Here is a 14,278-nt window from a genome sequence, read left to right as displayed (position 1 = left end):
GTATAATATAATGGCTAAGAACATGAACCTATCTGTGTCAATGTGATGTTATAATAAGCATACACATGAAAGTTGTGAGCAAAATGTTCAACCTGAATTTAACAATGAGGAAACAAACAGAAGAAAGTACAGAATGTAGTAAATGCTACAAGACAATTTTCTTGGATGTTTCAAAAGAAGTCAACATCATGAAAATATCGCCAAAAATAACCACAGGGTGGACTGTTCTAGACTAAAAGACTGAAATGCACAAATTTTGATTTGAATACTGAATTGGGAGTGTGGATGCGGGGAGGAGAAGAGAGGCAGTAATAGTTATAAAAGGCATTTGAAAAACAGCTAGAAGACAGATGCTGAATTGAGCAGTGAATTGTCAAATAGTTCAAAAATATATATAATGATATAAATTAGATGTGGCAAAGTTTAATAATTGGTAAATAAAGATAAAGAATATATGTTTATTGACTTCAACTTTTTGCAGCTTAGAGATTGTTCAGAATAAAATGTTTGGGGGGGGGGGGGGGGCGCGCAAAGATCCATGAACTAAACAGACTCGTTGTGTCAGTTATTTGTTGTGTGAGTATAAAATTTACCTCCCTGTGCCTCAATTTCCTCACCGGTAAAATCACAAATAATCATTATACATCTATCTCATAGGGTTGCTTTGAAGAGTAAATAAATTATGTAAAGCACTCAGAATAATGCCCAGCACACAATAAGCAAAGAGCTATTATTTATTTTTAATATTAAAACTATGATGCACTGTATCTTTTCCCAAGGTAACAACTCTTGTGTCCAGAAAGACCCAATAAAGACATAGAGAATAAGAAAAGAGTAAGAACCTAAATATACATTAGTTGAGGAATGACTAAATAGATTAAAGTATATAAACACAATGAAGCTTAAAAAACAAACACACAAAGAATAGAGTAGCATATACTATTTGGCCATGGAAGAATCCCAAATGCCTAATCAAATTTAATTTATCTGTTAATTTTTTTGCAGAGAAAGCCATGAAGGAATTATTCAAGAACATATAACTTGAAAAAAGGTAAAAATGTAGGATAGAGTATTAAAGTGGCAGGCATGGAAAGCACATGTTTTAATAATATATGTGCATGGCCCTGGCCGGTTTGGCTCAGTGGTAGAGCGTCGGCCCGCGGACCAAAGGGTCTGGGGTTCGATTCCCGGTCAAGGGCACGTACCTCAGTTGCGAGTTCCATCCCCGGCTGAGGTCGGGGCACATGCACGAGGCCAATAGATGTGTCTCTTTCTCGTCGATGTTTCTTTCTCTCTCTCTCTCCCCCCCTCCTCCCTCCCTTCCATTCTGTCTGAAAAATCAATGAAAAAAATATCCTCGGGTGAGGATTATAAACAAACAAACAAACAAACAAATAAAATCTGTGCATGGAAAAATAGGCATATCTACAGAAAAAACTTTATAAACCCATGCCATTTGTTCTGGTAAATTACTGACAGCACATGTAACTAGAATCCTGTTACTGCCATTAATGCCTATCTACAGCAACTAAACCATTCCTACCTAAATCCCTGAGTAAATAACTCATTCCTACCTAACTTTCTCACCTTCATAAAAATTAGACAGACATCCCATTGGGTATCTGTGGGAAAATTTGTGGCTCAGAGATTTTCCATTTACAGTGGCAATAAAGCCTACCAGGTAACAATTTTATCTGTATGATAACCTATGTTTTTCTGCACAGCATCTATTTAAGGAAGCAACTCCAATCTCCATTCTTAGTCTTTATGATTCAAGTAAGGCTTATATCATACATAACTCCAGGAGTAGGCACATGACAATAACTGAGTTAGAATACCCTGTTCCCACAATCATTATAATTGGTTCAGAGATGGACAACTAACTCAGAATAGACCAAAGGAATCAAACCAAAGACTTCTACAGCAGTTATGAGGAAAGAGGTGTTTACTTTTTTTAAAAACCTCCTGAAATTTGCTAGCTATACAGACCACTTAAGTACAGAACTATGGGGGTCACTTCGCTCTGTGAAGAAAAGAGTGCCTGAGATCTCATGTGGCCAAAGCAAAAGAGAACTGCCAAGAAACCAAAATATTTCTCACACTTTGATTTTTGTTAAGCATCCAATTCAACTGCTTTGAAACTAGAACCACTCTTTAAGCTTCCCAGTTAAATGAGATATTAAATTCTCATGCTTTATTAGTAAAAACTACTTTGAGTTAGATTCATCACTTACAACAAGAGTCCTAAAACCTCAAAAAATTTGGTGATGTTTTCATAAAAAACAACAACAACAAAAAACCCACAAAAAACAGCTGCCACAGATCTATTTGACCAAGAACATATTACTATAAGTCTAGTGATAAGGAACTTGACATCCAACTGTATCATATGTTTAATGATGCTAGGGAAAACATTTAATTTTATGTTACTCCAAGGTACATAAGAGAATACTGTTAAAATCACACTTTTCAACTGCTTAGGTACCCTGTCTTCAAGAAGAAAAAGGTGGAAGACTTAAAGAATCAATTTGAGCCTGGCTGGTATGGCTCAGCAGTTGAGTATCGACCTATGATCCAGGAGGTCACGGTTCAATTTCCGGTCTAGATACATGCCCCCAGCTGGGGGCATGCAGGAGAAAGCAAATCAATATTTCTCTTTCATCACTGATGTTTCTATCTCTACCTCTCCCTTCCTCTCTGATATAATAATAGTAATCCTATATAATAAAGAGCTAACATGCAAATGGTCATCACAACCTCACGGCTCAGACACTGAACTGGTGACCGGCCAAGGGACCCGAAGCCACACCCCCCTCCCCAGTACCAGGTGACCTGAGGCCGTGTCCCCCACCCGGCAGGGCTTGACGGGGGTAGGGCCGGCCGGGTCTTGGTGTTGCTCAATGGGGGTGGAGCTGGCTGGACACTTCTATTATAGAGAAAGGGCAAATAGCAATATTAAAGTATTTCCTCTAATTAATTCCCTTTTAATGTGCATGAATTTTGTGCACCAGGCCACTAGTGATAATAATAAAAGAGCTATTTTAAAGAATAAATTTGAGGAACCAACACATCTAGCTTGTTCATCGCCTACTTAAGGTTTATTCTGAAAACAGGTTCTAAGCCAGAAGAGAGCTTTAGATCTGAAATTAAATACTGGTGCTTGGGATGGGTAGTTTTTAGTTATTTATCATGGTTTATATTTGGGATGCGGAGGGGGGAAATAGGAGAATGGATGACTACTCAAAAATAGATAAACCTTTCCAAGGACCACAAGCCAGTAAGGAATGAAGCAATGATATTAAAAAATATACCTGAGATTAAATTAGGAAGAAGTCAGAAGAAATGATATTTAATTCCTTTTGGAAAAAATTAAATACACTTCTATAAAATGAACACTTCAAATATGCAATAGCTTTCTAAAAATATTTTTCTCCAAGGTACCACATGAAAGGTATTAAACAGTTATATCTGAGCATTAACTACTTTTATAAATTTGCTACCTATAAAAAAGAAAAAACTGTTCTTACTGTTGACGTAACTGTCGGCAGCTCTCAATATGAGTAGATGTATTTTGATGCTGAATCCAATCCTATTGTAAAAGAAGAAAAGTGCTGAATTTAGAATATTTCTCATGTTGAATTATGAATTAGGCTTTCTGGGTTGATACAGGATACTCCCTCCAAAAATTAAACAAATCTCGTTACAGATAGTATTTGGCTATTTAATAAAATCTTTTACAACCAAAAATAAAGGCTTCCAAACAAAAGCAATTAATACCATATCTCATTTATGCCATTTTAAACATTTAAGTATTTTTTGAAAGATCATACCCACAAATACTCATTTTGAAATCAAATATATAAACTTGGAGAAAATAAATGCATGGATCAGAAATAATTCATCTCAGATACAAAAACAACACACCAGAGAACACCAAAAACCCTATAAATAAAATGGCATCTTCAAAACATAGGGTTTCAATGACTTTTACCTCTAAAATTCAAGCTAATAACATTAACAATAAAAAAATCATACCTCATAGGCCAGTACCATTCCAGACTATACTGGCAAAGAATAAGATTAGTAAAAATATGAAGAGATGATGATCAAATCTAATTTATTTTTAAGATTTAAGGGAAAGTAACACCATTTCAAAGACACAATATCTCTTACATATAGAGCTTTACAATAAACAAAATGCTTTCTTATACATTACTTCCTTTAAAAATCTGCCCTAAAATTACATTCTCTACCCATAAATAGCTCCTGGAAGATACATCTGATTATAAAAAAAGCAATACAGTTTTCAAAGATACAGTCCTCCAAGTGACAGTTAAAAATAACATGTATATTATTCAATGTTTTATTGTTTTTCCAGCATTTGGATAGGCAGAAAACTTACTAGACAGTTCTGTATTTGAAAACTTTCCTTGAGAAAAATGTTACTCATTTCCATTTCAAAAACACTTTATTCTGTTATTGCTAAAGATGAACTAGAAATTTCCAGTTAAAACCATAGCTGACACTATTTATAGAATCTGCCTTGTCAAGAACTATCTGAAAATAAGTGAATGCTACTTGCAATACTCAACAACAGGTTATGACAAACCCTAAACTATTTCATTAAGCCATGGAACCAATTGTGCATTGCAAAAAAGAAATGTTTGCACATTTTGCTCAGTGATACAAGTAGAAAGCTTGTAGAGATTGGCAATTATCGAGTCTCTAAAACTGCTAAACCCATGTCTTTGACAGTAACTGGACAATGTTTACATCATACAGACACATTGGCAGTAGTGGATTGGGTATGATTTATTTGAACTATCAAGTGTTTTATATGAATAAGTTGCCAACATTGAAAAATCCAGAGATTTTACCCCCAAATCTAGATTCCCAGCTTTTCTTAAAAATAAATAAATAAGGACATAATATTGGACATGTATTCTCTATAGCAACTATCAGCTGATGTTGATAGCTGCCCTTTTTAAAGCATATTCTCTCCAGTTCTACACACACATATACACATGTCCCACTCTCTACTTTTTTTTAATAGGTCCACTCACTTGCTGACATTACTTGCTTTAAGCTCAGTAAATATATCTATGCCACCCTAGTTTTGAGACTTCTATTAACAGTATGAAGGTTAAAAGAAGGTCCCAAAGCAGTACTGCCTCTCCAAAGAAGCAGGACATGCTACAAGGACTATAGAGTTGAGAGGGCCCAGAATCAAACTGAAAATATCTACCAGTATCAGAGCTCACTCACTATCCTCCAGCTACCTCAAAATTATCTTGCCAGTAAGTCCTTTCTCAACTGAATTATTTCAGTCAGAAAGACAGCTTTTAAACCAAACACAGCCTTCGTAACCAAGGATAATAAAACAAACATACCTTCTAAACCCAGGACAGCTCCTCCTCCAACATCTAAATCCCAATTTAGAAATAGAAATACATTTCACATTATATAGTTGCCTTTTTCAGGGTACATTTTTAAAGACTCCAGAGGTGGGGAGCATATTGCCAAATGTTACTTTGCAAGAAAAAATTTGCAATTGATAGTTTATATGCCACATATTCGTAATGTCATATATATGCACTCATACAAGGCAATAAAATATATCACAGAAACAAGAGTAGTAGTTTGTATCATGTAAATCCATGTTTGTTCACAAATTCCTATCACTTAGTCATCTAGTAGTGAAACATTGATTAGATGTTGTTCTGTTAAAAGGTGTTTGTCTTAAATGGCAATCAATCTCAGTGAACTCTAGTGATCACTAAATGATTTCTTTTCTACTCTAAATTTTACTTTTATGATATTAACCCAGTCTTTCACTAGGGAAGCCTCAAATTAGTGCCCTGCTCTATCTATCTCTTCTCATTCCTACTCACCTTGCACATGTCAAAGACATTTATCTCCCTAAAATATACTTTTTACATGTCACATAGCAAGAACCTTAATTAGTTTCCTAATGCCTCTCACCTTAAGTTTAAACTTCTTAGGCTAGCTTTTCAAGTCTCTTTGTACTTTTATTTGTTGCTCTCATCTGAAATTAATTCCTCCTCCCCCAGGCACACTAAACCTATTCATCATTCAGGACCCACCTTCAACTTATTCCACAAAGTCCTCCCTCCCAGATCATTCAAGTCCAGAGAGATTTAGTGCAGCTAGTCACCATCACTCAATTAGTCTTATTTATCTAAACTATACAAGTTTCTTGATGTCAAAGTATATTCATACTTCTTTTTATTACATAGTGCTAAATACATAATAGGAAATTAGAAAATGCTGGCCTGAATTGATATAAGCCTGAAATCAAAATAAAAATATGAAGTATCTCTCCCTTAAGCAAATCCAAACAAGATAAAAACAATCACCAAATCATTTGTTGTCCTGAATTATTTTTTAATTCCTGAGGTGTGTAATTAGGAGGCAGTGAGACTCTATAAACTGTTAAGAACATCTAAATTTTCTATAGTTCTTCAACTCTGCCCTAGCACCTAATATCGGATTGTATAAAACTAGTAATCAATAAATACCAATTGAACAAATGTATACCTTTTCTACTCTACAGAATAAAAATGAAAACTTTTAAGTTCTTTATTTTAAGGTATTTTCCTTGGATTCATCATGACTAACTGAAAGTTCAAAATAAATGGAATACAGAAAGCCTAACACTCACTTCAGTACTTAGGCCAGGAGTACTTACAGATTATAACTAAGTGTTATAAATTATTCTGAGATTTCTCAAGACTTTGCTATCCTCTTTGGCAGTCAGGCAACTATTATTTTATCAGAACTCAGTAAATCTGGCTAAAATGAGGTAGAATGCTGCTTTCCTTTGCTGGAGTTAACCTTATGACAAAAGCATCAGCTCTAGGTATCAGATTCTTGTTGACTGAAACCTGATGAGTGGGTAATAGACAATAAAAAGGCAGCATTGGAAGGAGAAAAAACAACAAGAGAATTAATACCTATAGATTTTTAAGCCTATTCAAAGTATAGAATGCTATAGCCTTGAATCAATGCTTATTACCATGAGAAGTACATTTCTTCTTGGTCATTTATGATCTAAATCTACAAATCACATCAGTAAGTAGAAGAAACAGTGGTTTCCAAATATATATAAGTAAATAAAACATACTTGGAAATTCCTACTCAAATCTACCAATGATTACTAACAGTATTCTACATTACTCCTCAGCACCTCTATAAAACGCTTCCTTCTAACTGTACTAACCATGAAGATACTTAAGGCTTCTTTATTTTTAAAATATTTCTCTCTGCCAAAACCGGTTTGGCTCAGTGGATAGAGCGTCGGCCTGCGGACTGGGGGGGTCCCAGGTTCGATTCCGGTCAAGGGCATGTACCTGGGTTGCAGGCATGTCCCCAGTAGGGGATGTGCAGGAGGCAGCTGATCGATGTTTCTCTCTCATCGATGTTTCTAACTCTCTCTCTCCCTTCCTCTCTGTGGAAAATCAATAAAATATATTTTAAAAAAATAAATAAATAAATAAATAAAATAAAATATTTCTCTCTAAATTTTTATCATTTTACACTCTATTTGCTGACCCCACAATTAGTCTCCAAATAACTCGACTCAATTTTGCTATGATTAAGTTAGGAAGCTCCTTCTCATAAAACACTAAAAATCCGAGACCAGATAGTCAGAAAATTATTAAATTGACATTGTCTTTAGCCCAAGACACATAGATACATGCAAGGCTACAACATACTGTCTCTTCAAAGTGTATAGTACAAATGTTTTATTCCAACTTTTTATTTTTATACTAATAGATTCTCTTATTTAAAGTGACTTACGTGACATTGTCTTATAGGGATACAGTTTGTTATATAAATTTTATGCTGCATAAATTTCTGGGATAACTAATCAAAAGTTCAAAATAAATAGACGAACCATGTAGTGTGCCCAGTTACAGGAATACAGAAAGCCTAACACTCAATTCAGTACTTAGGCCAGGACTACTTAGATTACAACTAAGTGTTGATGTTGCAATCAAAATTAACTTCTGCTATTTCCTTAATGCCTAGTTAACACCAATGTACTTGAGAATAGTGGAAACTTGGGCGCTGTGTATCATTATACAGTGATGTTTAAAAACACTCACCTTCAAATGACTACATTCTACGTTACAGAGAGAACAGAAATGTGGAAATATTCTTGGAGATGCTGCATAATAGTCATTCATCATAGAAGGAGTTGGGAGTCTCTTCATCTTTTGGACATCAGCATGGGAAAGCTTGGGGAGCCAGGATGCTTTCACAATCCCAAAGGGAGACCGAATGGGGATGTCAGCCTCCGACTGATAATTCTTTTTATTTCCTCCTGGTCTGTGGACATTAGATGAATTAATCACAGGCTCACGTGGGATCCGCTCTTGCTGGCTTACAGCTGGAATTAATTCCGATGAAAAAGGTTGTTGGTTCATAGATGGAGGAATCAGAGACCAACTCATTGCCTGGTTAACTGTTTGGCTAATGGACTGGCTGACACATTTTACAGGTTCAAGGACTGGCTGTCTTCCTGTAATGTGTAAGCCTGGCATCTTAGTTCCACTCTCAACTGGGAAAAAGGACTGATTATTGGAGGACTCACCGGGGAAGTCCATCTGTCGAAACACATCTTCAACAGGAAACATAGAATTACATATCACATTTGGTGCAGGAACAGATGCAGAAATGCTCTGCTGTGACCGAAAATCATTCTTGACCTCATCAGTTGGAATTTCAGGATCATAAATACGTGCTTCAAGTGGATCTTCTGTATAGCCATATTTGCTTGCATGCCCATAATCAATCACATTACTTGAAACTGCCTCGCTACCAAGTGTTTCTTTACTTCTGCTCTGAGAAGGTAAATTAGGTAATCGGCGCCCCATTTTTCGCATTCTTATATCCCGCAGAATTAATGGCATATTTTCAGGAGTTAGCTGCTCATCAGGATAGCGACTGAGTTCTTCTAAATCTTCATTAGATAATCCAAAACTTGCTAAGATACTTGAGGCACTCTCTTTTGTATAGCGGCTCTGCACTTTAGGACTCTGCTCTGTAACCTGTGTTATAGGACTCTGTTTCACTCCCACTGATGCAGGTATATGAGACTCATCATCCCACCGGCTACCATGAGGCTTCTCTTTCTTTTGTTGTGCTTCATGAAAATCCAATTTTTCTTTGGTCAATCTTGGATCAGTTCGGTGCTGAGTTACCTGAACATTCATTCTCTGTGGTCCCATGTTCTGATAAGATTCATGGCCAGCAAATCTGGGTGGAATTCCACGGGCTCTCCCTGCTGGGTAAAATCTTGGAATACCCATAGCTCCCGGCCTCATAAATGGTCCTGGAGGCCTCATCCCAGGAGGGTTAGGTGCTCGTGGTCTCTGAAGTGGAAAGTTTCCTCGAGGATTAAACCTGGGTCTCGACATGGCTATTTTCAAGAAAGCCTGATTTAATAAAGTATAAGGTGGTGTTGAACTATGTGAGGCAACGGCATTCAGCTGCTGAAGCGCCAATTGAGTCTTAATCTGAGCAATGTGCAAAGGAGATGGGCCCAACAGAAGTGGGTTTGCAATGCCCAGGTTCAAGGAATTCACAAGTGGTGCGAAATTTTCCAAGAATAACACAAAGCTGAAAGTTAAAACACAAATATTAGATCATTTTAACTCAAACTACTTCATGAAGTGGGGTCTATAGCCAGTGTAAAACATTTTGAAACAAAGCCATGAAAGGATTCTGCATTTCATACACGTTGAGATTAAGTGCTTACAAGGATTTTAAACTTTCCCAAAAACTTTCTCTTCTTTTCTTCCAAATTCAGAACACAAACCCAAACAAACCTCAAGCCAGAGGTTCAAGCATACTGTTACATTGGGTGCTGTCCTAGGTGCTGAGCGATAATTACAACTCCTAAATAATCTTGAAAAATGGGATTATTTCATGCTTTAATATGGAGAAAAAAAGATGAAAGCATTAAATACTTAGAAATGCACACACACTTAATATTTATGTTATCAGATGTACAAACAATGAAAATAGGAACTGTAAACTTAAAATTTTACATGACCCATTTCTCTAAGACACACCTTCCTTGGAACCACAGCTAATTAAATTCCATATAGCAATTAGATTATGCTTAAGGTTCTGCTGTTAAACAGTTGTTTCTTTTAAGATGCAAACTTGTCACCAATAACTTGACTACAGAGGCTGACAAAATAGTGTGCAATAGAATGTATTTGATTATAACATACAGAAAAATATGCAACAAAACCAATCACCTTTCACTTGGATTCCCTCCAAGGTGAGCATATAGACAAATACAGGGGTGGGCAAAAGTAGATTTACAATTGTGAGTACATGAAACAGTTTATTTTTGTATTATTATTACATTATTTCATTTGTATAACACCTATAAACCTACTTTTGCCTACCCCTGTATATATGGACAATAATAATGATTAACTATAGTGTTATAGAGTACTGTACATGTACTTTACACGGACTGATTCATTTCTCACAACAACCCCGAGATATGCACACTTTTACGAGGAGGATACTAAGGCACAGAGAAGTTAACACATTTCGGACCAGTAGTTTTATTGCTAGCTTTACCCAGTGACCAGGTAAGTTTCTAATGAACCGGTACAAAAAACGTTTTACATAAATGTTAAAGACATGCCTTAAAATTAAATAGCCATTGCATTTTGAAGTTATTTATTACATGTTCTTACAAGCTAATATCTTTTTAAAGTATGATACTTTGTAAAACACTGTGTAATATGAAGCGAGAATTATCTTGATCCGACTGCAATGTGTTAAGTAACTTACATAGATAAGTGGCCAGGCCAAGATGTGCATTCCAAGTATTTTGGCCCCATAATCCATGCTCTTAACTACCAATAGATGTGAGCAAGAATATCTTGCAGTTCCCAGGCACTGTATTAGTTAAAACTGGTTGCTGCCCAACCCTTCGGAATGCAGCATAACTCACTCCAAGCCAGTTCTCAAAGAAATCGCACTTTAGCTATCATTCAGGACCAAGGTCAGCGGTCAAAGGACTCGCTGGCCCTTTTAGTTAAAAAAAATAAACACAGACCATGCCTATTTCGATCAAGTCCCCCTACTTTGATATCCAATAGAAATGCAGGGTGGGAACATATATAATGTTAATGAAATGGAGATTCAGCTGAGATATAGGCTTTATCTGATAACACTCTTCCTTCCAACCATCTCACAGGCTGCCACTACATTTAATTTTTATAAAAGAACATTCTTGCCACATCACCCTCTATTAAACAATCCAAGAGAATCTCATTCCCTTTACGTCTTAGTTTTATGTGGAAAGTGTAATCAACCTAGTCAATTTCTACCCTCCTAATTTTACCAAACACTTATTACAGCTAGGCCATGGCTCCTATTCCTCTCTTCTTTCCTCCCTTCATCTCTTCCAATCAAAACACATGAAGGAAACAACTTTGCCTTGACCTGATTTATTTGATTTTACTCATTCTTCAAGGTCAGTTTCCATTAAATCTTCCTTGACCACCAAGGCTCAGAGTGAGTCTTCCAACAAACTTTATTGCTTATACCATTTTGGGACTTGTACCTTTTACTATCTTGTTTTTGTGTTCATATGGATGCAGTCTTTTTCAACAACCTAGTCTCAATTGAAGGCATGCTCACTGTTGTCTTATCTCCCGAGGATATAACTCTACTCTTACTTGTTATACCCTCAAATATTTGTTAAGCTATTTGAATTATCATATCCAAAGTCCTCATACTTGACAAGGACTATTTTCAAATTAGAGTAAACACAAAAATACATTAAGTATTATGTAGGCGTCTAATTCACTAGGTGCAAGCAGCAGACACTAGTTACTAAACAATGATATCCAAATTTTCTGTAAATAATGTTCATTTATCACAAATTCCAGGTCTTTTTAAACAATCATAAATCATATGAACGGTACCTACCTTCTATAAAATAAAAATACTTCTAAGAACAACTCTGTATTGACCCAGTCCTTAAAAATAATCACTTATGCAAGCAGTTTGTTATCCAGTTATACTCTTTCTGCACTATTTTCCTGAATTGGTGAAGATTCCTTTCACAACTTCAGAAGCACAAACTTTTCCAAATTTTGTTTCTCCCCCATAATAAACCAAAAAGGAACAGATTTCAGTCAGTCATCTAATTACCACATAGAATTATGAACATGTATCATTAGAAATACTCACATTTTAAATTCCTTAACAATAAAAAACCTGTCTATGCACGTTAATATTCCCAGCACTGTTTTAACACTGATGTAAATATACATTAATAGACTGCAAGAGAGCAGCCCTTCATATGGTGTATTCTGCAGAAACCAGAGTCCTGTAAGGTTGTAGGTCTTCTACAAAGGAGTTCCCTGGTCAAGAGAGTGTGAAATGCTCTTGTGCTACCCTTCTCAGAGGGGCACAATAACTATTGCATATTAAAGGCTCTGAGGTGCACTGTTGTTTACCAAAAACCTTTTTTTCATTTTGCACTTCTCAATCTTGAGTTTTCCTTCATGTGTATACCCAGGAGTGATATTTGGAATATTTAGTAATTAGTAAAGCACAAGCAATGAATAAACAACAGCAATATGAGCCCTCCTTCATCCACTGCCCTTAAGTTTTTAGTTGCTGTGTACAAGGTGATGGTAGGGCGGTCCTCAGGAAGAAAGTACTAAGGTGGGGAAAGTAGAAGTCCATCCACCTTCATGGTAACAGCTATTTACAAATCATGGCAAAATTATTTCAATATTTTAACAACTGGCATATCTGTACCAGTGTGTAATCACTGAAATCAGTCCTGAAAAGACACCAGTCTTTCATGCAACAGTCTAAAATATATACAAAGAGAAGAATTAAAAGGCCTTTTCCTAACTAAAGAATTTCAACTATCAATAAGCAGAGGTTTGGCTTGTTTGCTTTTAGGAGCCTTAAAAAGATCACCCCAGACTTCCCATATCGTTAGTCCATTGTGAAATCTAATATAATGAGGACAAAATTAACAGTCCTAGCTCCCCAAAGAGACCTCTCCCATCTCTCGGTAAGACAAATTAGAGGCCTGTTCAGCCATAGTTATTTATTAAGCATTCTGAATCCAGGACCTGCTAGCCAAAGATACGAAAATTTCTCTTGGCATGAATATCGTGGAAAAATCCATCATTACACACAAATGTCACATTCAACAGGTATCCTCCACCAACCTCCTCTCTGAGAATAAGTTTATTTAATCCTCCTGTACTTTAAGCCAACACTTCTCCTAGCTTTTATCCCAAGACTCCTTCCAAATTTCAGACTTTTAAGTCTAGCAGGTTTTATTTCCTTTTGTTTGTATCTAGTAACATTTTCAGACAGTAATTCACTAATATAGAATCATCAAACACCTTCTTACGCTACACCGTATCATTTCTAATCCTGGTAGAAAAGTTTCCCAACAATGTAGTTCATCAAAACATCACTAACGAGAAATTATATAGCTATCTGCATTTCTATTCTCACTATAATGATGTAAATTTTAAATCAAAGCATGAAACACAATGTTGGGCATTAGCAAGAACTGACAAATACATTTTTGAAACTCTAATAAAAAGTCTGCCTACAATCTGTATTTCAAATAACACTATCTTCAATGGGTAAAAAAAAACAACAACTTACGTAATCTATTTTCTTTATGAACGGAATTTAAGTATATTCATATTTCACTTGCATTACTCTTAAAGTGTAAAGCACATTTTTAATCATTTAGGCAAGTTACCGTTTAACCTTCTTACAGCTATCATTCCCATTCACTCCAAATGCTTTAAGTAAAAAGATGTTTATATTTATATTTGAACCTTTCTACTTATAAGGCATTATAAATTTCATTTTGCAATTATATAACTCTGAAGCCTTATTTCTTCAAATCTAATTTAAGGCAAGCCCCACACCATCAATTTCCTTTTTTCACATCTTTTCCCCCCTTTCTCATGTTTAACCTTTAGACCTACCAATGATGCCCCAGTGTAAAACTACTTAATGCAAATGCAAATACTAACACCTGGTAGAAACAGGAATTTACGACATTCTCAAATGATCCATCGGAATAAAATTCCAAAAATCAAGTATCAGGTCATTAAGGATATCTTTTAAATATATCAGAATAAATATATCAGAGTAATTTCAAATCCAGCTGTTATTCATACAATTTAAAAAATTGTTGTATTAGGTGAGGAAGTAGAAGGTTAGTAAG

The 14,278-nt window shown here is 35.7% G+C and overlaps 1 protein-coding gene across 3 annotated transcripts in view; it reads right to left on the bottom strand.

The window, feature by feature from the left end:
• The window catches only part of ZNF638 (zinc finger protein 638), a 61,566-nt gene extending 52,034 nt beyond the window's left edge, over nt 1–9,532 (bottom strand). For 2 of the 3 annotated variants that reach the window (XM_070429438.1, XM_070429437.1), the window contains exons 1-3: nt 8,130–9,532; nt 3,528–3,589; nt 1,206–1,331 (exon numbers count right to left, since the gene is read on the bottom strand). In XM_070429438.1, coding sequence (XP_070285539.1) covers nt 1,206–1,331; nt 3,528–3,589; nt 8,130–9,443 — 1,502 coding nt within the window. In that variant the 5' untranslated portion in view covers nt 9,444–9,532. The remainder of the gene's footprint in view (nt 1–1,205; nt 1,332–3,527; nt 3,590–8,129) is intronic. The other variant, XM_070429439.1, reaches the window with a different exon arrangement.
• Between the last annotated feature and the right edge of the window lie 4,746 nt (nt 9,533–14,278).

This window comes from Myotis yumanensis, unplaced genomic scaffold (assembly GCF_028538775.1).
Source record: "Myotis yumanensis isolate MYYU_CA2020_CCGP unplaced genomic scaffold, mMyoYum1.0.hap1 SCAF_11, whole genome shotgun sequence".
NCBI classification, from domain to species: domain Eukaryota; kingdom Metazoa; phylum Chordata; class Mammalia; order Chiroptera; family Vespertilionidae; genus Myotis; species Myotis yumanensis.
Note: the sequence above shows the minus strand (reverse complement) of the source record. Positions and strands in the feature narration are given on the sequence as shown.